At 44.2% G+C, this 24,377-nt stretch overlaps 3 protein-coding genes and 2 long non-coding RNA genes across 5 annotated transcripts in view; 4 read left to right on the forward strand and 1 right to left on the reverse strand.

Annotated features, from left to right (window-relative positions):
* The first annotated feature begins 1,933 nt into the window (after positions 1–1,933).
* LOC132453686 (roundabout homolog 2-like) lies at positions 1,934–5,972 on the forward strand. Its single transcript, XM_060046641.1, has 5 exons — positions 1,934–1,988; positions 2,974–3,123; positions 3,365–3,436; positions 4,310–4,648; positions 5,935–5,972. The coding sequence occupies exons 1-5, from the start codon at positions 1,949–1,951 to the stop codon at positions 5,970–5,972; spliced, it is 639 nt and encodes a 212-aa protein (XP_059902624.1). The 5' UTR covers positions 1,934–1,948.
* A 440-nt stretch (positions 5,973–6,412) lies between these two features.
* The window catches only part of LOC132453341 (immunoglobulin superfamily DCC subclass member 4-like), a 99,777-nt gene continuing 81,812 nt past the window's right edge, over positions 6,413–24,377 (forward strand). Inside the window, exon 1 of the mRNA XM_060046186.1 lies at positions 6,413–7,046. Coding sequence (XP_059902169.1) covers positions 6,746–7,046 — 301 coding nt within the window. The 5' untranslated portion in view covers positions 6,413–6,745. The remainder of the gene's footprint in view (positions 7,047–24,377) is intronic.
* Positions 8,344–9,646, forward strand: LOC132453380 (uncharacterized). Its single transcript, XR_009524679.1, has 3 exons — positions 8,344–9,011; positions 9,098–9,492; positions 9,563–9,646. It is a non-coding gene; the product is annotated as an uncharacterized LOC132453380 (long non-coding RNA).
* On the forward strand, positions 17,942–18,642 carry LOC132453387 (uncharacterized). The gene is made up of 3 exons (XR_009524686.1): positions 17,942–18,015; positions 18,102–18,195; positions 18,318–18,642. It is a non-coding gene; the product is annotated as an uncharacterized LOC132453387 (long non-coding RNA).
* On the reverse strand, positions 21,554–23,054 carry LOC132453316 (E3 SUMO-protein ligase ZBED1-like). Its single transcript, XM_060046155.1, has 2 exons — positions 21,761–23,054; positions 21,554–21,597 (listed from the first exon to the last, which is right to left on the reverse strand). Exon 1 carries the CDS (start codon positions 23,052–23,054, stop codon positions 21,942–21,944), a length of 1,113 nt encoding a protein of 370 aa, XP_059902138.1. The 3' UTR covers positions 21,554–21,597; positions 21,761–21,941.

Here is a 24,377-nt window from a genome sequence, read left to right on the forward strand (position 1 = left end):
GTCAGGCTCTGGGGCGTCGTCTGTGTCCAGCAGGTGGCCAGCATGCAGGGCCGATCCCCCCCCCAGTCCGCGTAGGCCGACGGCATTGACACGTCCTGCTTTCCAGGGCAGTAGCGCGCTATATGGCCGGGCTGATCACACTCGTAACAGCGTCTCCGTTCGCGACTCTCCGGGGTTACGAGCGGTGGGACCGGTGCAGCTGCGGGAGCCCCGGTCGTGGGTCCCCGTCGATCTCGGCGGGTCTCGGCGGGTCGTGGGGTGGTATAGGTCCGGTTGCTCAGCCGCTGGGCCACCTGCCAATTCTCCAGTTGCCTGACCAGGTCATCTATGGTGACGGGGTGGTGGTGGGCCAGTACCCTGCAGGCATCCGGCGGTAGCTGGCGTATGGAGTGGTCCATAATTACCCTATCTATAGGGCTGGGTCCTTCTCCGGAGGTTAGCCACCTCTTCACCAACCGACCGAGTTGTGCAATCTGCGTCCGCACCGCGCCCCGGGCGTCGAATCGCCAGTCGTGGATACGTTGCGAGCGGGCCGCGAGGTTATGTCCGTAGTACGCCAGGATTGCCTGTTTGAGGGCGGGGTACTGCCTGGCGGCCTCCGCTGACAGATCTTGGCTCGCCTGCTGGGCAGGACCGGTGAGAAAGGGAGCCACGATGTGGGCCCACTGCTCCACTGGCCAGTTCTCCCTCTGGGCGGTCCGCTCAAAGGTCTCGAGATACGCCTCCACGTCATCGTCGGGCCCGAGCTTGGTGAGTCGGCTGGTCGGGGCGGCGGTCGGGGCGTCCCGGACTGCGTGTTGCGTGAGCCGTAACACAGCTTCGCGGAGCAGGGCGAAGTTCTCCGCCGTCTCCCGCTGTGTAGCCGCAGCAGCCGCCGCGGCTCCATCCGGGTTCTGCATTCCGGTTGGGTAGTTCGCCTTACCGGGGGTTCGTAGTGGGTTCTTCTTAGGCTTGTATTCTCCACCATATGTGGGATCCCGTTCCCCCGTGGGTCAGAATCCCGGAATAAATCGTTTAGTCTCGTACAGGGAAAGCCTCACTCGGCATTTAATGTTTCACAAAAACAGAATAACTGGTGCACACGACTTTAGGGTCTCCGTGAGCCTCTAAATGGCGCGCTGGTTCGGCTGGTTCGGTTCCTCTCCAGGTCGCTGTCGCTCCTCTTCTGCCCCTGGTTGCCGCATGCCGGCTCCTTATATCGTGGCTTCCGGGTCTCGTCCTCTCCACTGCCGGCTGTTTGCACTCACGTCCATTAGCGAGCCCTAAGGGAGGCTCTTTGTCGCCGGCTAGTGGATGGCGGTGGTATATGCCATCCAACACGAACCCTCGGGCCCGTCCGGGCCGAGGTTTAAGGGGCGGCATGCCACAACACACACACACACACACACACACACACACACACACACACACACACACACACACACAGGAGTGAATGATTGAAGTTCAACATAAACGTGGTTTGCGTGGATGTTAATTCCCTGTGAGCAGAAGAGATAGGCTTCACAGAAATGATACGAATCAGAGTTAACATCAAGTACTGGAACAACCCGTATTGCTTTTAGACCATACACACAACGTCTCTCTCTCTCTCTCACTCACTCTATCACAAATTTGTGATAGAAAAGTTGAAAAGCTGTCTGCTATATGTTTTATCTTTATATTCAATTAAAAAAAAATCTTGTGGGTTTGTGTGTGTTTGTGTTTGCATGCGTCCGTGAGTCAAATGAAGACATCTGATGAAAGTAGAAGAAAAACACTGTCACTTCCTGACACTGATGATATCAGATTGCCGGCTGATGATTGGTCAGAATTAAAACATGTGACGTTTTTTTTTCCAGCTGATATAGCAGAGCTGACTCCTGAGAGCAGACGTATTGGAAGCTGTCAGGGAGGAACCCTGGTAACAATCTCTGAACCGGACCCTGGACTCTCTGAGGAACCTGAGGACATGTCTTTGGACCGGGAGGAGACCAGGAAGAGTAGAATTGGTAGGTGCCCTTTTGAGAGGGTTTAAAATAAATAATCCAGTCAAAAAAAAGTGTTTTCAACTGCATACGTTTAAAATGTACTTTTAGAAAACGTTTTTAGCCAAAGGGTCCGACCTGATGAACCAGTGACCGTATATATTTATTCTAAATAAAGATGTGTGCGTTTGAGACAAGAAGTTCACATTAACCTAACTTGACTTTTGATTATGCCCATGAGAAACTGACTATTGATAGGCATCTCAAGTAGGTTGTGTATTTCATGATATATATATGTTTGTTATATACGTGGAACAGAGTGCAGAGTAACTTTAGGGAGCAGAACACAAGTTTAGTTTTCTCATGACTTATTATTTATGGTAGTGCAACATGACATTAGTGACAATGGTTAATTTATGTGTTTTAATAATGGCTTCTCATTTAACTGAAGTGATATCAGGTGTACTTATGAATTTAACATAATTCTATAAAATTTGCCATTAATATGAACATATCTTAAATTATCCCACAATACATGTCCTTGTGTTTTCTGCGTGGGCCGATGTGAAAGACCCTGGTGACACGCAGGCCACCTGTTGTCCCCCCTCCATTACTGTGTGTGTACGTATGTAATTCTGTGTGCATTACTGTATACCTATGTGTGCGTACATGACAATAATGAGGGAATAATAACATGTATGCTAGAGATCAGTACTTGCTCTGCTTAAGTGTGTTCTAAACACGAGAGCGACAGTACCAGTCATCACTTACTGAGGTGTTCTCAGTAGAGGTCTTCAGGTGTTTCTTCAAGACGGGGAGGGATTCTGCAGACCGTTGGGAGTCTGGACTGTGAATGACAAACACGCAGTATGAAGATATCAGTGTGTGCATAACTAAGTGTGTCCTTGTGTGTGTGCTTGAGTGAGTCTGTGAGTTTGTGTGTAGTAGAAGAAAAACATTTCCTTACACTGATTGGTCAGAATGATCACAAGTGACGTTGTTTTTCCAGCTGGAAGAGCAAAGAAGAAGGCTAAGTTCAGACGCTGTGGAAGCCGTGAGAGAGAAACAATGGTCACCATCTCTGAACCGGACCCTGGACTCTCTGAGGAACCTGAGGACACGTCTTTGGACCGGGAGGAGACCAGGAAGAGAAGATTTGGTAGGTGCCCCTTTATAGAGAATTTAAAAGAAATAATCCAGTCCAAAATAATGATCCAAAAAAGTATGATCTCCTCCAAATACATTAAAGATTTATTTTTAGAAAACTTTTTTAGCCAAAGTGACCGTGTGTGTATGTGTGTGTGTGTGTGTGTGTGTGTGTGTGTGTGTGTGTGTGTGTGTGTGTGTGTGTGTGTGTGTGTGTGTGTGTGTGTGTGTGTGTGTGTCCTACTCCTGAACAGATCTATGTTTGCCCATCACTCTCATTGTGAGCATCGGACTGCTGATTATTCTCACGATCTCCCTGCGCCTCAGTGAGTCTAAATCATGACATCCTGAATATGATTGCAATACAGTATAAACATAAAAATGATTGTAATAATAGCAATGATAATGATAAATATTGTTTTTGTTAGATTTAGTGATAATAATAGGGTTAGCACACATACACATTAACACCACATACACACACACACACACACGTGCACGAACACACACGCACACACACTGCACACATGGGCGCGCTGATGCAGACGTTTCAAGACAAGGGCAGTGCAGGAAACCGCATACACACACACCACACACACAGGCACAGACACATGCACGTGCATTCACACACTGCACACACGCGGATGCAGATGCTTCGAGACAACGGCAAGATAGAGATAACAGCCCCGCCGTCGACACACTCTCCCACCTGAGCCTTACGTCTATCATAGACGCTTTTTTGCAAAACGTTATTTTTCTTTAAACATTATCCACCTCCTTGAGCCTCCAGAAATGTCTTGTGATATTGAAATCCCCCCTCCCCCCTGCCGACAGTTTTAGTTTTAGTTTTTTTTTTTATTTTGTATTATTTTTCTCAGGTTTTATGTGTAGGCTATGTGTGACTGTAGGCTACTGCTGCCTGTCTTGGCAAAGATCACTTTAAGTGATGTTTAATCTCAATGACGCATTATTCTGTTAATAAAAAAATATATATCTCACGTCAGGTAGCCAATGTAAAATCTGCAATCTTGCCCTCACAAGGAGGGGGGTGGGGTGTGGCCCTGAGCAGCTTGCGGCCACGGTACCATGAGCTCTGTTCACAGTGGATGTATCGCATAGATGTTAGGAGAGAGTGAAGGGAGTGTCTGACGCTGCATCTCTAGATCTGTGTTGTAAACGTTCACTCCTGGTTTCTTCAGGTTCAGTGATGCCCACGGAGGAGGAGGAGGCCCCCAGCATCACAGAGTTCCACTCCTCTACCCACGTGTTGCCCGTGGGCCAAACGGCCCGCTTCACCTGCAATGCCAGCGGCACGCCGGAGCCCACAGTAGAGTGGCTCCACAACGGCAGGCCCCTGGAGAGGAATGGCACAGACAACCAATCAGAGGCCTGGGTGGAGAGGGGCTTCCTCTTTGTCAGAGGTGTGAGGTATGGCGTGAACACGGTCTGCTGCATAGCGAGCAACAGCGCTGGCATGGCCAATCACAGCACTGAACTGCTTTTCTTTGGTAAGTCCTGGATCCAAGGAGAGAACACAGGTAACACGACTCAGGTACAAACCACAATGACAGCTCCAGGAACAAAGGAAAGACAAGGGCTTAAGTAGCAAACACAAAACACGCAACGAGGAACAGCTGAGACACATTAGGGGAGGGAGCAGTAATCAACACAGGAGGGAAACACAGGGAAACACACCAAAACACGACACAGACCATGACAGAAGAAGGCAGCAACAATCAAACAGTGGCCGTAACAGCTATGTGTGACTAGGCTACTACTGCCTGTCTTGTCCAGGACACTTGAAAAGGGGATTTTTAATCTCAATTACGTATTATTCTGGTTAAAAAAATATCTTAAAAAATATCATAAACTCTCACGTCAATGTACGATCCGCAATCTTGCCCTCAACCCCCCCCCCCCCCCCCCACCCCCCACCATCACCCACACAAGCCACATGCTTTAGTCACTATAGTTAGGTAGGTTGCTGCCTAAGCTGTTGTTACACTTAGTTTATTTCACTAAGGTGCTTCTGTAAATGAACACAATTTTAAATGATAATCAGCCTGATTGCTTTTATTCACTGAATGGTTAAAACAAATTTTAATATTAAGGTAAGGTTTCTATTGTGTTATACTGAGGTCATGTTTCTATTGTGGTCTACTAAGATCAGATTTAAATTGTGGTCTTGTGAGTTGGGATGGGAATTGATACGATTTTCACGATTCCGATTCCGATTCTGCTTATCGATCCGATTCCTTATCGATTCTCTTATCGATTCTCATTGGGTGAGAAAATAAGTACAAATGTGTTTGTTTGTATTAAATCTCTTTAATATCTGATCAGAAGTGCGTATAGAATTAGGAAATTGTACATTTACAAATCAATTGGTCTGGACAAAAAAATATATGTTTGGCTTTTTAAGTCCAAATGCCATCATTATGTGCCATATAACTAAAAACACAGACTGAAAACAGTCAAGTAAGAGCTTGTGCCTTTTGGAATGCGAACAGTGCTCATTTGCATTCAACTTGTAACAAAATTCAACTGACCTAAACAAAATGAAGTGTTGATTAGACAGAGATTTATTAGATGGGCCTACCTAATAAACCGTTGGAACACACAAGACCGGAAACCATAGCAACACCGGTAAACAAACCCAGAGAAGCCCAATCCCTATGAGAGCTCCCCACGCTACGGCCATCCGGAGGCGCACAGAGCTGTTGGCCGTGATATTATATATAAAATTATATAATATTATATACTATTATATATAGGGCTCCGGGAGTCGCAAACTGCAACTATAACTTTCTCCTCCGTGCTGCAGTTCACACCGGACTCCACTGCACTGAGTTTGACGGTTGAACGCTGATTGGCTGTTACGTTACATATGTCACTCAGTTGTCACGCTGTTGAACACTGATTGGCTGTCATCGCGACAAAAACTTGTCGCCGGTTTTCTCTCGCGAAAAATCGCCCGATACGCGTCTCTACGTTTACTTTGTATGGGATCTTGTCGCCCCATCGCGTTTGGTGTGAACGCACAATGCGCTTCTTCCTCGGCGGCACCATGTTTGCTGCGTTCTGAACCAAAACAAAGCATCGAGTGTGTGACGTCATGACGCATTTGCCGTGACCGGAACCGATAAGCGGAATCGTTAAGCAGGCTTGCTAATGATGCCAAGGAATCGGTTGACTCGGCACCGGTTCTGAACAAGAACCGGTTCTCGATTCCCATCCCTACTAGTGAGGTCAGGTTTCTATTGTCGTCTAGTGAGATCAGGTTTCTATTGTGATCTCCTAAGGTCAGGTCACAAGGGTCAACCCCTTTCTGGGTTCACTTGCACTAGTTTCTATTTGAGCTGCTGAACTGTTTTGCGTTCTTTTCTGCAAGCTCTGCCCCCGACTCGTTAATCTCTGTGCTGGAGTGACCTCCCCTCCCTGGGAAATCTTTGTAGACACTAATGTGATATTCAATCATGTATGAAAAGGCAGGCGAAAATACTGGGTGTGAATTCCCTGGGTCGCCCTCTAGTGGACAGGTGTTAGGAGAGAGTGAAGGGAGTGTCTGACGCTGCATCTCTAGATCTGTGTTGTAGACGTTCACTCCTGTCCTCCTGGTTTCTTCAGGTTCAGTGATGCCCACGGAGGAGGAGGCGGCCCCCAGCATCACAGAGTTCCACTCCTCTACCCACGTGTTGCCCGTGGGCCAAACGGCCCGCTACACCTGCAATGCCAGCGGCACGCCGGAGCCCACAGTAGAGTGGCTCCACAACGGCAGGCCCCTGGAGAGGGACGGCACAGACGACCAATCAGAGGCCTGGGTGGAGAGGGGCTTCCTCTTCGTCAGAGGTGGGAGATACGGCGTGAACACGGTCTGCTGCATGGCGAGCAACAGCGCTGGCATGGCCAATCACAGCGCTGAGCTACTTGTCTTTGGTAAGTCCTGGATCAAAGGAGAGATGTTTGTTGATATATTCATCCTATTTTTAATTGATCACTTATGTCCCTGCTTGTTTATATTGTGTTATATATATATCACTGTTTGTTCATTGTTATTGTCTTAATGTATGCACCTTATTCACAAAGCCAAATTCCTGGTTGGTGTAAAACCCTTCTTGGCAATTAAATCCTTTCTGTGTCTAATCCACACACACAAACACACACATAGGGCCCTATCTTGCATCCGGCGCAAGTGACTTAGTCACTGGCGCATGTGTCGTTGCTAGTTTACAACTGGCGCAGAGCGCTCTTTTGCCACCTGCGCCACTCGCCGGTAAATTAGGGAATGATCTTGCGCCCCAAGGGGCGGTTCGGCGGAAGGAGGAGGCGTGTTCTGGCGCAAACGGTATTTTGACGTTTCTGAAAACCATTGCGCTACTGACTAGGAAATACCTGGTTTAAAGTCAGTGGCGCGTTGTTCAGATGCTATTTTAAGGGCGGATGCATACATGCGCATGCGATGCATACGGATTGCTTGTGCACCTCGCGCATACACTTTGCTTCTCTCATCTACCTAGCCGCACATTCTTGGTAAATGATTTGGGAATTACAGCTGATGCAGCGGTAATAAGTTGTACTTTTAAATCAATGCATCTGCAAACACCGTACAGCAAAAACATATTTTCTTGACACAGACATCGTGTAGGCCTACATGCCCATAACTTTTAGGATTGATGAGTATTTGATCGTGAAAAACATTGTTTTACCGCGAGTGAGTGTTAAAAAGAATGAATGAATGCGGGCGCGCGTGTGTGCTCTGTTTAAACACACGCAAACTAAACACGTAACGCATAATACAATCAATGGCAATGTCTATTACCGCGGGGACACATGCATATTAGTCTCATTTATAACCGTTGCGTACGCACAAAACGGGGCTGAAAGTTGCGTACGTGACTTTTCACGCCAAGGTTGTGATCTTGAAAAACTAACTTGGCGGGAGAATGTGCGCAGCCCTAAGCAAACTCTGACCCATGCGTACGCATGGTTTGGAGGAAAAGGAGATTTGGCGACACAGATGGTGTGGTGGTGAACTGAAGTCAGACTGAAGAAATGTAGAGGGAGTAGAACGATTATGTTTTATCATCCCCCTTCATAAGTTTAATTTCAACCCGTATCATGTGTTAAATCATAGTAGGGCCTAATCAGAATAATTTTAGCCAACTGCGTTATTCCTTAGTTATAGCTCCAGAAACATCTCCTTCGAATCGAAATTAGGGTTATAAATTAAAATTCTCTATAGGCCTATTTAATCCCGTCACTCCATACTGTCCACTCCCGGATCGCAGGAGGAGGAGAGGACGGCGCGACTGCATGGAATAAAGCATCTGTCCAACATGTGTCAATAACATAATATTTTTATGTGACACTGTGAACACATAATCAAAATCAAATGTCAATTAAATCCCAAGTGTGGAAAACCAAGCCACATACTCCTCATCACAATCGTTATATTATTGTCCGTTCCTCTTGATGCTTCTCATGACAAATCAGGGATTAAAAAGGGGTTATGTTCAAAATCCATTTACGTGGGTGATTACAAACTGATTTTCCAAGGTGTTCTCGTTCAGTCTTATTACCGTAACCTTATAAATACAGCGGTGAGCCCCGTGCGTAATGCTGCACCATGGCACTGCTGGCACTGCTGGAGGACCATGCAAATGGCATGATTCGGAGGGAGAGGGTCTTCAGGGACCATAACGATTTATTGGCCCATGATGATGACTGGTTAATGAGCCGTTTTAGATTCCCTAGAGCTATACTCTTGGATCTATGTGCTGAACTGGGTCCAGCATTGGAAAGGGCAACACGTAGGAACCACGCAATCCCGGTGCAGACGCAGGTCCTCACCACTTTGGGGTTCCTGGCAACCGGCTGTTTCCAACGGGAATTGGCAGACAGGTAAGTGATTCATGTAGCTGCATCTTACAACCTGCTTTCACATTTAAGCATAATTGTGCTAATTTTGTTTGTTTTCCACCCTGTAGATCCGGTATATCACAGCCATCCCTCAGTGCCCTAATGCCCAGCGTTTTAAATGGCATCATACATATGGGCAGTCGATACATAAGGTTTCCCTACACAGTGGAAGAACAGGCCGAGATTAAAAGGCAATTTGCAGCAATGTCCGATTTCCCAAACGTAATCGGCGCAATTGACTGCACTCATATTGCTATAAGGGCTCCATCTGAACATGAGTTTGCTTACGTCAACCGCAAGCACGTGCACACTATTAATGTTCAAGTTATATGTGATGCCCATATGAACTTGACAAACATAGTGGCACGTTGGCCTGGTGCAACACATGATTCCTTTATTCTGACGCACAGTAGTGTAGGGAACAGACTACAGGCAGGCGCGGGGCGGGATGGCTGGCTTCTAGGTGAGTTTTTTTTTAAAGAGGAATGTAACATTGTGGTTCTTGACATAACTAATGATTTTCTGCATTGCAGGGGACAGTGGATACCCCCTGAGACGCTGGCTCCTCACCCCAGTTTTGAACGCGCAAAGCGCCGAGGAACAGCGATATAATGAGGTCCATGGCCGTGCTCGTTCAGTGGTGGAGCGCGCCATCGGCCTCCTGAAGTGCCGGTGGCACGCTCTGGATGCGTCGGGGGGGAGGCTTTTATACCAGCCTGCCAAAGTGTGCCGCATTATAAGGGCAGGGAAGACGACTCTAGGTTCATTTTTTCACAGTATCTTTTAATATTGTGGCAATTTCGGTGATTACATTTCGAATCTGCCTCATCTCCTCAGTCAAGTTGTTGACTGCATCTATCGTTTCCCTCTGTAGCTGCAGAACTGCGTCTGTGAGGACCCGACCAGCGGACTGACGCTTGGTGCTGGGGATGGGGGCAGCCGGATGACCTGCGGCCGAGGGCCCCTCGCCGGCATCATCGTCCTCCTCCCCACCGACCGCTGACTCTGGAGGACGCACAAGCAAAATAGCTTGCACTAGGCCTACATGATCGATAATAAATCTATGAAAAACAGAAATCAGCTTTACCTTGTTCTTCTGTGTTGTCAGTGTCTCCTTCCCTTTCGGACACGATGCCACTCACGCTTGCGGTGCCAATTATGGATGCAACTTTCGTGTCAATTGGTGTTAGGTCAGGAGTACTGGGTCCCCCTCCAGTTGCAGTCACGCTCTGGCGGTCTGAGGACAGCCTCTGCTTTGCACCCACCTGTAATTAACGATCTTCACTATACGACCAGTAACATTTGAGCAATTAATTATAAACATGTGCTGTGCGTGAGGAAATAAAAATGTACCTTTATGTCGGACCACTTCTTTTTCAATTCGGGTACTGTGCGCTCCGTACCACTGACAGCGTTCACTGCCGCAGCAACATGTTGCCACTCATTCTTTTTTTTAATGTTGGTGATCCCGATCCCGTGACCGCCGAACAAAATTTATTTTCGGGCCTCCACCTCACCCACAAGTGTCTCCACCTCAACCTCTGTGAAGTTTCTTTTTTTGGCTTTTCTCTGTCCTGCCATTGTTTCCAACAAGACATAATACCGGCATCTGAGTCTGTTTAATATGCAGATCGCATTCATGAGGTCATTTGCATTGACCATTTATGGTTAAAAAGGGGCGTGTAGAGGGCGGAACATGAAGCTGATTCAGCTGCGCACAATTGTAGTCAGTATGTGATTTATAAAGCAAAGATTGCGTACAGGTGTGCGTACGCAGTGTTTTATAAATCCGAATATTTTTTGGCGCACGCAAAACTTGGCTTCTGGGCGTACGCACATTTTTAGTAACGATCCCACGCACAGTTTTATAAATGAGACCCCTGGTTTTTATGCGTGCAAAATGCTTTTCAGAGGGCTAGAATCACTTTTTGACCAACAATGTGTTTTTGACCTTACATTGATGATTTTGCTCAAAACTAATGTATTCCACTTCCAAATGGTGGAGTATGGCCCTATAACCCTTTTCTAAGCTTAGTAACACGTTTGCATTGAAGTTGACAGTGATATCAACATTTCTTGTTTTTATCTGTGCAAAATGCATTTCAGAGCACTAGAGTCTCTTTTTGACCAACAATGTGTTTTTGACCTTACTTTGTCGATTTTGCTCAAAACGAATGTATTCCACTTCCAAATGGTGGAGTATGGCCCTATAACCCTTTGGTAAGATGAGTAACAAGTTTGCATTGAAATTGACAGAGATATCAAAAAATTTTGTATTTATGCGTGCAAAATGCATTTCAGAGCGCTAGAATCACTTTTTCACCAACAATGTGTTTTTGACTTGTTTTTCTGAATTCAACAGAAATATCAACATTTCTGGTTTTTATGCGTGCAAAATGCTTTTCAGAGCGCTGGAAGCACTTTTTGACCGACAATGTGTTTTTGACCTTACATTTTTTATTTTGCTCAAAACTAATGTATTCCATTTCCAAATGGTGGAGTATGGCCCTATAAACCCTTTGGTAAACTTAGTAACACGTTTGCATTGAAATTGACAGAGATATCAAATTTTTTTGTATTTATGCGTGCAAAATGCATTTCAGAGCGCTAGAATCACTTTTTGACCAACAATGTGTTTTTGACCTTACATTGGTGATTTTGCTCAAAACTAATGTATTCCACTTCCAAATGGTGGAGTATGGCCCTATAACCCTTTGGGAAGCTTAGTAACACGTTTGCATTGAAATTGACAGAGATATCAACATTTCTTGTTTTTATTCGTGCAAAAAGCATTTCAGAGCACTAGAATCACTTTTTGACCAACAATGTGTTTTTGACTTGTTTTTCTGAAATTAACAGAAATATCGACATTTCTGGTTTTTATGCGTGCAAAATGCTTTTCAGAGCGCTAAATCACTTTTTGACCGACAATGTGTTTTTGACCTTACATTTTTTATTTTGCTCAAAACTAATGTATTCCACTTCCAAATGGTGGAGTATGGCCCTATAACCCTTTGGTAAGATGAGTAACACGTTTGCATTGAAATTGACAGAGATATCAACATTTCTTGTATTTATGCGTGCAAAATGCATTTCAGAGCGCTAGAATCACTTTTTGACCAACAATGTGTTTTAGACATGTTTTTCTGAAATTAACAGAAATATCAACATTTTGCATTGAAATTGACAGAGATACACAGTAAAATTTGCAGTGTTGAAATCACATTGTTAAAGGCCCACTATGCAACTCGCTGTTTTCTTGGTTTTGGCACGCACATTTCTCTACACAGCGCCCCCTACAGCTTCGTAGTAGATATTTTACAACACTGTCGTAACAACTCATTGACGACCCTTCCACATGCACTTCTACGCGAGCCATGTGCATTTGTTTTCAAAGAAGCCGGCGAATGCGTGGAGCCATGTCCGAAGTAGATGTTCATGAAGTGTAGGCAAGGTTATACATTTTTAAAATGGTGTATTTGTATTGCAATAAACATAAAGCCATCCTTTTTTATAGTTGACGGGGAGAATTTATATCCTAGATTATAATTGTTTTATCTTAGGTTGAACAGAACAATCAGTGTGAGAGTGTTGGCCAACATAATAATCTAAATAAACAAGAACCTGGATTCGGGGATTCAGTCTGTATCAGGGGGACGAGACAGACGAACAGCAAAACACCAATGGAAACAAAGGTGTTTATATGGTTGCAACCAAGCAAGCTAGAAACATACAGGGCTCACAACAAAACGGTCGAGAAAACTATTTTTACAGGGCTCACAACAAAATGGTTTGATCAAACACATGTGTACAGAGACTATCAACATCAAGAATACCACAAGGACAAAGTTCACCCAAGGGTACTTTCAATTTCAAAAGCAACACGGCCAAGTCGGAGTCTGATTTGCAGTCTTCTTTTTCTTTCAGTTCACGCTATTCCTGAAAAGCTTGCCCAACGTTTACTCGTGTCTGGCCTCTCTGTCGGTCAGTCTCCCCTTTCTCTTCTTCTGTTCCTCCGACATTGGGTTTCTCTGTCTCTTTTTAGTCGGCTGATCTATGATGAATGTAACAATCCCTTAGTTACTTGTGTTTATATCGAGCCGGTTCCGTGTTTGGGGGTCTGTGCCGTAAAGCAATTCGTTACTTCGCGAGACCCGAGACCGCGAGAGTGGGCGGCGGGTCGCCGGCAGAAACATATTCCTTTTCTCCGCCAAGATGCGCAAGGGGGAGTTGAAACAACGAACAATCAAACAAAAATGTATAATGGAACCATCACAATGACTCCTAGCCTGTTATATTAAGGTAAATCAAGCCAAAAAAGTTGCATAGTTCCCCTTTCACTCGTGTCTGATCTCTTTTCTGGTCCATTCTTCTTTTGTTCCACCGACAGTCGCCTCTTGGGTTCCTTATCAGTCGATTAATCCATGATGAATGCAACAATTGCCTCGCAACTGGCTGTTTATATCTAGCCGGTGCCATGTTTGGGTGTGTGTCTGTGCCGTAAAGCATTTTCGAAACTACAATCTGACTACATTTTCGAGGATACTTCCGCTGCGTCACATCCGGTGCGTCCCGGTCCGAGCAGATCAAGTTGCATATGCGCTTTTTCACTGTAGAGGCGACATGGGAAAATGACACACCCACCAATCGACCCAGAAATGGATGCAGAACCATCAGCATAACTCTCAACCTGCATACTTAATGTCATTTTGGCTAAAAAAGTTGCATAGTGGGCCTTTAACTTCAACTTGCACTTATAGTGTAGATTCCTCTACAGGTAGAGTAGATTCCTCTACAGATAAAGTTAAATTTGCACTGAAGCCTATGTTAAAATCCAGAGCTAAAAACATTAGTGTAAAGAAGGCTCCAACCCTTTTTTTGGAACAACGCAGTTACACAGCCAGACCTCAAGAATCTGCCCTTGAAGTCAGCGCCAGTTTGAAGAGGCTCCAATAGAAAGGTGAGTGTACGTAATAATTTAAAATAATGTCATTGTTTTCAATCTGTTGCTTATTTAGCCTCATGGAAATACAGTGGGGCTCTGTGATTTAGCGTGAGAGGTCAAAACTGCATAATACATCACATTTGTAGTGACAACTTTAGCTAGCTACGTAAGCTAATCGCTAACGCTAGCAAGGTAAGGGAAAGTTCCAATAGCAACTACAGTATGATCAGGGCTCCAGAGTGCGCCTAATTTGGGCGCACATGCGCCTAGAATTCGGGGTAGTGCGACCAAATATTTTATTTGGGCGCACTGGTGAGACTGAAAATGTATCTGGTATAATTATTATTATTTATTTTTTTACAGAGCAGTCTATTCATAATATTGCAATGACCACGGAAGAGGCAGTGAATGAAGTATTGATTAGACAGCGATTTATTAGATACCTAATAAACACGCAAGACCGGTAACAATAGCAACGCCGGTAAACAAACCCGCAAAGCCCAATCCAGGGGCCTGTACTACGAAGCTCGATTAGAGGGTTAGCGAGGTATGTTGAGCTGAAAGCCTGGGTTAGCTGTTCCATGAAAGTCGATCTCTTTAAGCGTCGCTGTATCACCATGGTGACTTATGCTTGCAACCAAACCTGGTCGGAAGCAGCTTTTCAGCGAGTCTACCCGGAGATCGGCTACTTATATCGGCGTGCGCAGCTTCCTAGCCCCTCCTCCGATAATGGCGTCACCATTTGTCGGTGTTCCCATGGACCTCGGCGCACTTATCGCACTTATCAGTTTACTAGCTAAATTTGATTAAACAATTAAATACAATACAAAAATAAAGTAAAAACAAGTGTTATCTAGCGATCCGTTATCTGTATTATGTTATTTCGTCTTTGGCAACATGAGCGCGAATGTTTTTTGAAACCTGCCCGGCAACAGACAACCCTTACGTAATCAGTTGTCCGTTGCCTGGCAACGGACAACTGTTGACGTGCCCGGTACAAATTTGGCACCCGGTACAAATTTGGCATGACAGCGTCTCTCCGGAGAAAGAGGGTTTTTCGGGACAGAACCGATCCCTTGGCATTGTCTGACGATATTCTTTATGAGAGATACAGATTCGGCATTTATTTAAGGCATTTATTTAATGGTCAAAATATTATTAATCAATGGCGTAAATATCGACGGTGCAACCGGTGCAGCTGCCCGGTTGCCCCCCCCCCCCCCCCCCCCATTAACAACTCAGCGCAAGGCAGGCACGGTCCAACGACCACCCCCCCCTCCCCCCCCCCTTTGGGTGCACCATAAATACGTGTTGGTGCACCCAAATTAAAAACTTAGGCGCACCAGTGCACCCAAGGAAAAAGTTAGTCTGGAGCCCTGATGATCATTTATTGATTAAAACATGCCGAGAAATGTGAAAATAATGAATGACTTTTTGATATTTTAATCACGTTATGTCAAGACAATTGATTGTATCGTGGCTCCGTTGTCGTTAGTTATGCTGTCCCATGATCTCTCTTAGTGACCTTGTGAAGTTGATTAGCTATCTAACGGCTAACGCTAGGTTAGTTAGCAGTAATCATAGCTAACCGTCGCCACTAAGCCTAGGTTTTCTTGAGCACAGCTATCACTATTTGCTAGTTTTATGCTTACCATTGTGGAAATTGGAAATTAAATTCCCTGTGCTTAGTTATTTTGGCGACAATGGTGACTGTGTAATTTTGCAGTGTGAAAGATGGTTAACTGTATTGCTGATGAGGTTGTTCAAAATGGAGGTTACTAGCCGCCATGTGCTCAGGCTAGATTCTGTCTGCTCAGTGCAAATGCATTTCAAAGCCTAGAGAAGGTTATGCATGGTATTATGTTTATTTAGTGCTGTACTGGAAATCAAGTTTGGTCGTTTTTCTTAAGTTTGTTTTGTCTGTGATCCCTCCTTCCAGGCTAACGGATCATGTTGGTCAAAGTCAAGTTCAGAGGCATCCAGAAATTCATTAGCATTTCTGAAGCCAAGCTCAGTGAACTGCTTGAGTGTGGTAAGTCTAACTTTAATTGAAAGGATTTTGTCTGGTCTGTAAATCAACTTAATGAACGGATATTCAGTATTCCTTAATGCATTATGACCTGTGTAGGAGTGGCTTTTGCCCAAAAATCATATTTAAAGTTTGTCTGTTTCTTAACATTAATATTCAAATATATACAGCTTTTAACACTAGAAACGCCGGGCCATTTTGACTTACTACTAGCGCCACAAGAGGGGTCAAATGACCCCTAAGTCATTTGAATGAGAGGCTGTGCATTTGCACATAATAATCACTAGCTGGCGCCAATGAACTATTACCGCGCGAGCGCCACATGTGTGTGTGTGTCACAAGCCTCACGATTTTGTCATAAATGTACATATATGAAGTACAAACAGCCTATATTTTCACTAAGGGTTTAAGATTAAATGATGCAAATAAAGTAATTAAATTAATTGAGATATGCCTATATTGTTATCGTGGATATTTTGTCAAGACCACTCCATTCCATCTACTTTATGAACCAGCAGTTGGCTGAGTGGTTTAGCATCTGCCCTGCAACATGGGCGACCCGAAAAATGGTCTATAATAGCTTTCCCGGTCTGAAAAAAAAGAAGTATGAACACAGGGTGTTACAACAGACATATTTAGGAAAAGTCAAGAAAGTAGAGTTTTGGAATGTGATCGAGTGCAAACATATATTTTATTTTAACTCACAGGGGTCATTTGACCCCTTCGACGGCTGTTCTAGTGTTAAACAGCTTTTCACATGGCATAGAAAAACACTAACTCATAACTAATGCTGTTGCCTTAAGTCAATGACCTTAATGGTTCATGCTTTGGAGAAAATGTGCTCATTATGTTTGTATTCCCCATAGCATTCCAGAAGTTTGGCATCTCCCTCAGCCAATTGCCTAATGCAAAGCTCTTTGATGACTCCAAAACTGAGGTTGATCATGAGGTGTTTGAAGAAGTGATCGGTGCAAATACTGGTGTTTATGAGCTATCCATTGATGGTTTGTATTGTCTCTGAAGGTTTGTATTGTCTAATCAATGTCATGTTGTTGTGTTTTTTTCAGGCTGATATACTGTAGATGCTATTGAATTCTTTTTCCATGTTGATAATTGGCAGTGGGGACACAGGATTATACTCTGCATTAATAATGTTAAATGTCTAAATAGGACATGGGTAGAACAGATGACCCAACCTGTATGTCCTAGGGTACTCTTTCTCTTTGGGTCGTTTTTAGGAGACCTTGGAGGTGCTCTTTTACCTGTTTGGAAGAAAATGGTTCTCAAACTTTACGTAAAATATTGCTATGCAGGTTTTGTTTCTGAGGCACCAGCTGCCAGTCGACACCAGCTGTAAGTCAAGAGGACTCTGATACTGACTCTATTGTCATTCTGAGCGATGAAAGTCCCCAGGGGAAACGGTCCAGACCAAATAGATCTGATGCCCATGCTGTAAGTATCTTTTTTGTGGCATATTGGCTCGAAATTATTCAACCGTGTCCTGGACTATTGAGCCATTTGTCTCAGAACACCAATATACCTAGAGAAAGTTCCCAAATGAAAGATAATTCATGGCCTGTTGCCATGGAAATCCACAACTCTGCTTGCTCCCTGCAAAGTTATATTTGCCCAACACAATAATCTAATGGCAACTGGCAGATGCTCTTAATTAATGCGCAAAAGCCTCCTGGATCCATTCAGTTCAAGTTTACTGTCATGTGCTCGCAAATAAGCATTTATCAGCAAGTCCTCCATCCTGCTGTTTTGAGTTTTGCTGAAAAGACGTTGAAGCTAAACAAATTCATGTGTATGTGGTAGTCATGTGCAATGACTGCTGCAGGCTAAAATAAGAGCTCTCAATCTTATTGTTGTTTTCCTAGTTGGTTGACGAAATACTTCGCAAGAAACCTGGTGGTGATAATGTCTTTAGGGAGTATGACAAAAATGTTGTCAGACAGTACACGGTGGAAAATGGTGAACATTCTAGTAGCTGAAATGATGGAGAAGCATGGGTGAGTGTCATGAGCATTGAACACAGAATCTCTTCTTAGGCTATGCTAAGTATGTGATTAATAAGACAGAATGTTTGTTTCCTCAGAAAAATGCCACCACACCATATAAGAGAAATGTATGCACGGGGAATTATCGAGCTCTTTCCATACCTGAGGGATCCCCAAGCCAAACATGGCTACGTAAGTTGTTTGACATTTGTGCACCCCCAACACACAAACTCGTCCATACATGATACTCACTTGTTGACCCTTCACCTTTTTCCAGCTATGAACAGCCTTTTAAACTTTTGTTTCACCGATAGGAACATTACTATGATTCCCAGAGCGGCCAGGGTTACCTCAGTTGGCGAATAAAGACAGTCCAGAGAAACAGCTCGCACGGGAAATCACCAATCTCCATCAAGACATTTGATGGAGGTCCAACAGCACAAAGACAAGTTGCAGGCACCTCACAACACTCTGATGAAGACTGCGTCAATGCAATCTCCCTGATGAAGCATAGTGTTGATGAAGAAACAGTCAAGCAGAAAATGAGGAGTACCTTTCGGTATCGAAGGAATATGGTTGAAGATCCTGAAAGATGTGGCGATGTCCTGGCAGAATACCCACGTTTTAAAGATGTGAAAGGCCTATTAAGTAATGATTTTCAGGTGGATGCATGCATCTATAGTTTGAGTTGGGTACTGTCATGAGACATTTCACAGTGGCCAAACTTTAAAATAAAGTGGACATATTTTGAGAATCGAATTAGCATTGATAGATTTATGGTCTCAAAAACAACTCTCTTTTTCCATCAAGATTGAACAGGACTTTGTGGAGCTGTTTGGAGAGGCCATAAGCAACACATTTAAGGAGAGATGGCCCACCGCCTTCAAAGACAAAATCATCGCCCAAAGTAAGGGACTACACCGCACAGCTGAGCTCCAAGAACTCATTGATGTTGCTGAATCATCTGACCATGTCAATAGTGATCATGAAGATATGGGTAAGGATTTATACATTTATTGTTCAATCTAAATTGCAATATTGTTCAATATAAATTTATTCTTTGGTTTGACCAGTCTGCCTATTGATCATATTATTTTGTGTGTCTGTGTTTGTTTTAGGATGGGACAGTGACATGTCTGGAATCCTCCTCCTCCTGTATCTATTTCCACCTTCAGCACAGGGTCGCATGCGACCTGGCAAGATGGCGGCGGCTCAAGCAGAGAAGCTTCTCGTGGTGTTTCAGAAGGTTAGCCCAACAGTGAATAAATATTACATCCCGCTGTAAAACTATTGCATTAGACATTTTATCCAATGCAATTGTGTTATGCAGTAAGGCCTTCTGTGGAATCTGTGGAATTGGAAGCTTGATATACTATTTTACATGGTCTGGTCCCAGATGCAGGGTATTTAGGATATTTTATATGCAACATCATGTATTTACACTACCGTTCAAAAGTTTGGGGTCACCTGCTCATTTTTATAACCAATTAAAATAACCAGATTGACTGGAAATTGAACAAATGTTTTTTGTTCTGTTTGTGTGTCATCGACAGACAGGAACCAGCATACAACAGCACCTTGATTCCATCGAAGAGAGAAGACAGCCCTATCTTCTTGCCACTGGTACCGAGAAAAGTCGCATCCATGGCTACTACATCATACTGGACAAGCAAGCCATAGCGTGTCAGGCTGTGAGTGCTGTTGGAGCATTTGATGAACTTTTCAAAGCTCACTTCGTATTTGGCACATCCTATAACAATGCGCTGTACAAAATGTACACCTTCATTCAGACCACAATTTTTGAAATAGACATAGGGAAGGTTAGAGAGACTCCTCGGGTTGCTGAACTCAGAGCAAGATTGCTCCACTAAATTAGCTGTTGAGCTATATTAATCTATAAGCCAGGTGGTCTCTGACAATATGTTGTGTATTCTATGTAGTCAATGTTTTGGTGGGGTGAATCTTCTTGTTAGACACTTGAAGAGTGTTCATGGTTTATTGCCTGGGAAAACTCTCTCCCTTAAATGTGGCCAGACTGGTTGTTCTCTAGAGTTTGGGTCGTTTTCAGTTTAGAAAACATTTAAATCGAGTTCACAGTGGACAAAGTTCAGTTCAAAGTATCACTGAGGGACAGACCTCTGAGGCCAGAAATGTGTCAATGTCTTGTGATGATGATAGTGATTTGTGTTTTAGCGATGTGGCTACCTCCTCTGTCAAAACTGCTGATCTTTCAGTGACCAATAAAAACACCAAGGATGCTTGTGGAGCTATTGTAGCTCAACTGCTGTCAGCAGGAGTAGGCCAAAATACTGTTGATGGGGTAGTGTCGTCATTGGAAGAACTTGTAGAACAGATTCAAAGTCAGGTGAAAGAAACAGCTTTAAAATGCTTGTCCCCAGAAAAAGAAATGCATACTGGAATTACAAAAACATTCAGTGAAATTGAAAATTCATTTACCTCCCTTAATACAGTCTCTAAACAGAAGTCCTATTTCAAAGAGACATGTGAAATTGTTACTCCTGTAGAGAAAGTACTTGGAGTCAGGTTTGATAATAGGAGGAACAAAAAAACTGGTACTTACGACCAAGTGCTCGTCACAGACAAATTCTCTTATGTTCCTATTCTACAGACAATACTGTCCCATTTTGAAAAACCCAAAGACGAGTAGTATGCTCAAATCTGGCAGGAGTTCCCCAGATGGCTTCTATGTTGATTTCGAGGATGGGTTATACATAAAGTAGGGGTGCAACGGATCAAAAAACTCAAGGTTCGGATCGTTCCTCGGATCAGAGTCACGGATCGGATCATTTTTAGGATCAGCAAATAAATAAATAAATAAATAATAGACAAGACAAATAAACATGTTTTGTCTTTTTGTTTATTAACACTTTTTAATTATTCAATTGAAATATATAAAATCAACTTAAAGTGTACAATTAACATCTTCTTTTCAACATAATCAATGAAAAACAACTTAAAGTGCAACATAAAAAGGCATATCTCCTTCCTTTAAACATGGACCAATGACCATTAATAAAAAACTAATTAAAGTGCAACATAAGAAGGCACATCATCTTCCTTTAAAAATGGACCAATGACCATCAATAAAAAAACAAATTAAAGTGCAACATAATAAGGCACATCATCTTCCTTGAAACAAGAGCATTATCATCAAAGAAGAATTAAAGAAAGAAAACAAAGCATACATGAGCTTATAATTTTAAATTATTTTTCAAAAAGACAAGGGTGTCTACATTGTCTGGGGAGAGTGTGGACCTCTTTGCAGTCACTATGTCCCCTGCTGTTGAGAACACTCTCGGAAGGAACTGAAGAGCCTGGCACAGCGAGATAGCATCTTGCCATCTTAGCAATATGAGGGTATTTACACTCATTGCTTTTCCACCATGTCAGTGGATCACCATCCACTGCAATGCCGCTTGCTGCCAGGTAGAATGCCACCTCCTCTTTGATGTCAGCAGGAGTCTTGCTGTCCATGTCTTTGCTGGCAAAGGTCTCTCCAAAAAGCTCTGCCAACGCCGACTTCTTTTGTGGAGATGTGTCCAAGTTTGCTCCTGTTGGCTCTGCAGCTTGACCCTGCAGAAAAGAATAGGTAATTAATCAAACCTATTATTTATTTTCATGTTTCATAAACATGAAAAATGCGGCAATAACATTAAATGAATGCCATTATTACTGAAAATAAAAAATGTATGAAGATTTAAATTGATCATTTTAAAATAATGTTTTTTTCCTTTACCTCATCACAGTCTTCAGTGGCCAGACTGCTCACAATCTCAGTGGTGAGGTCACTGTATGTCCTCTGGCGTAGGTCAGGGTCTATGTGAGACAGGGACTTAAACCTCGGATCCAGGGCAGTAGATCTGTGGAGGTAGTCCTGTAGAGTAGGGGGTGAAGTGTATCTGGGCTTCAGGTCCTCTCTAATGGCAGTCTTGACATCTTGAGTGATGGTGCTGTCTTCCACACTTCCACACCATGGATTGTAGAATCCTTGTTTTCAGCGGAAGGATCATTGACACAGATGGTGACGTTTCAGTGCTCAGCAGAGATGTAACAGTTTTAAGGGGTTTAAGCACCTGGAGGACCTCCTCTGCCACTCTCACATCATCATCAGAGAGTGTTATGATGTCTTTGACATTTTTCTTTAGGGTCTTGTCGGTCAATGCAGAGTATATAGCTGCCTGCTGCTCCAGATAACGCTCTAACATATCATAAGTGGAGTTCCACCTTGTTGGGACATCATGTATGAGCTTATGAGTAGGCAGCTTTAGCATTTCTTGCCTTGTCTTAAGCACATGAGCAGCTGTTGTGCTTCTGTGGAAGTGGGAAACCACCTTCCTGATCCTCCCAAGGAGGCGGTCCATCCTATTGACTGAGATTCCCTTCTGTGATGCCAAATTTACTACATGTGCAAAGCACCCTATCTGTGGGCCCAGTCCTGCCTCATTCACTGCATTTATTAGATTTTTGGCATTATCAGTTGTGACTGGGATATTAGTAGTGGGCCTCTTTATCTTCCATTCCTCCACTGCTTGTGTCAGTACCTGCGCAAGGTGACTGCCTGTGTGATTTTCGTAGAGGGGGCGTGTCTGCAGCACCGGACTTCTCATCTCCCAGTCTGCTGTGATGAAGTGAGCGGATATTGTCACATAGCTCACTGTTCCCCTCGACGTCCACCCGTCTGTTGTGAGTGCAACAGAGGGTGCTACAGCTAGCTCATCCACCACCTTTTTCTTCTCCTGCTCATACAGACCTGGCACAATATTGTCGCTGAAGTGGGTGCGCGACGGGATGTCGTAACGTGGCTCGAGCACGTTCAGCATGTGTTTGTATCCCTTGTTTTGCACAACGGAATATGGCCTCATGTCAGCACCTATAAACAGACCGATAGCGTTTGTGATTGCTTTAGCCCGGTCTGATTGTGGAGGAAGGGGCTGCTTAAATGCCGCGGTGATGAGCGGTTGTTGAGCCGCTTTCGGTTTCACTCCTGTCAGTGAAACACCGGGGTGATGTCGCTGTAAATGCGTGGCCATGCTCGATGTGTTTCCACTGTTGTATGGCTTTCTTGTGCCACAGTGCCTACACACCGTCACGGTTTTATCCACCAACCTCTTTCCTTCTGAATTCAATTTGACAGGGAAGCCAAAATGCTCCCAAACAGGGGATTTAAATGTGGGGCGTTCTAGTTCTTCTGTTCCTCCGCTCGCCATGACCACGCTGTGTTGCAGGTTTTTCTTTATGTTAGCAATCGCTATGTCAGCTACGTGTTACGTCTGAGTGGTAACCTAGGCGACAGGTTTGTGTGGCAGCGCGAGTATATGGAAACAGACGTAGCACTGGAGGCAGCAGTTATCGTTACAGTAGTCACCGAAGTCTAGCCTACTTTTTTTTTCCATGCCCACTGTTCTTCATGTTGTACGCTGAGGACAATAAATCACAACGAGCCATAGGACTGTTTGCTTATTGAAAAGGGAACTGTTGCAGACTTTTACCCAGAGCGTGTTAAGTAGCTCTGTCCCTGGAACTAGCAGGAATGGTTACGGCTGTGTGTGGACTGAACATGCGCACAATTTTTTTTTTTCATAAATCAATCCGCGGATCATGCATGTGCCGAACCGAAATAGATGATCCGAACGGATCACGGATCAATGATGAATGATCCGTTGCACCCCTAACATAAATACCCCTAACATTGCTTCCCAAGTTTGTGCAGTATGTCCAGGGTCCCACCAGAGGTAAAAACACATTAGATCGGCTTTACTCAAATCTTAAGAAAGCATACAGGACAATACCCCTCCCCCACCTGGGCAGGTCGGATCATATTTCCCTGCTCAGTGTCCCAGCTTACATACCCCTCAGGAGGAGAATAAAACCAGCTAAAAGAATTGTACAAATCTGGCCCGAGGGAGCACTCAGCCAGCTACAGGACTGCTTTTACCACACCGAATGGGCTGTTTTTGATCAACTGGAGCTAAATGACCGCACTGAGTCTGTTTTGTTTTATATTAAGACCTGCACGGACAATGTTACAGTGAACAAACAAATCACAGTTTTCAATAATCTGAAACCATGGATGACAGCTGAGGTGAGGACACTGCTGAAAGCCCGAGACTTAGCCTTCAAGGCTGGCGACCAGGACCAGTACAGGATGGCAAGAGCAAACCTGAGGAGAGGGATCAAAGCAGCCAAAGTGGACTACAAGAGGAAGGTGGAGAACCATCTGGCTGACAACAACCCGAGGAAAGTGTGGCAGGGTCTACAACACCTGACGAACTACAAGGGCACCCCTTCGGATGCAGTAACTGCCAACACTTCGCTGGTGGAAGAACTGAATAACTTTTTCACCCGTTTTGAAG

This window comes from Gadus macrocephalus, chromosome 3, assembly GCF_031168955.1.
Source record: "Gadus macrocephalus chromosome 3, ASM3116895v1".
NCBI classification, from domain to species: Eukaryota; Metazoa; Chordata; class Actinopteri; order Gadiformes; family Gadidae; genus Gadus; species Gadus macrocephalus.

Bases quoted from the DNA above. Each gene is read 5' to 3' on its own strand.
- LOC132453686 (XM_060046641.1), top strand. From the start codon at position 1,949: ATGTCTTTGGACCGGGAGGAGACCAGGAAGAGTAGAATTG. The intron at 3,124-3,364 runs GTAGGTGCCCCT...ACTCCTGAACAG, and splicing joins GACCAGGAAGAGAAGATTTG to ATCTATGTTTGCCCATCACT. The intron at 3,437-4,309 runs GTGAGTCTAAAT...TGGTTTCTTCAG, and splicing joins CACGATCTCCCTGCGCCTCA to GTTCAGTGATGCCCACGGAG.
- LOC132453316 (XM_060046155.1), bottom strand. From the start codon at position 23,054: ATGGCCACGCATTTACAGCGACATCACCCCGGTGTTTCACTGACAGGA.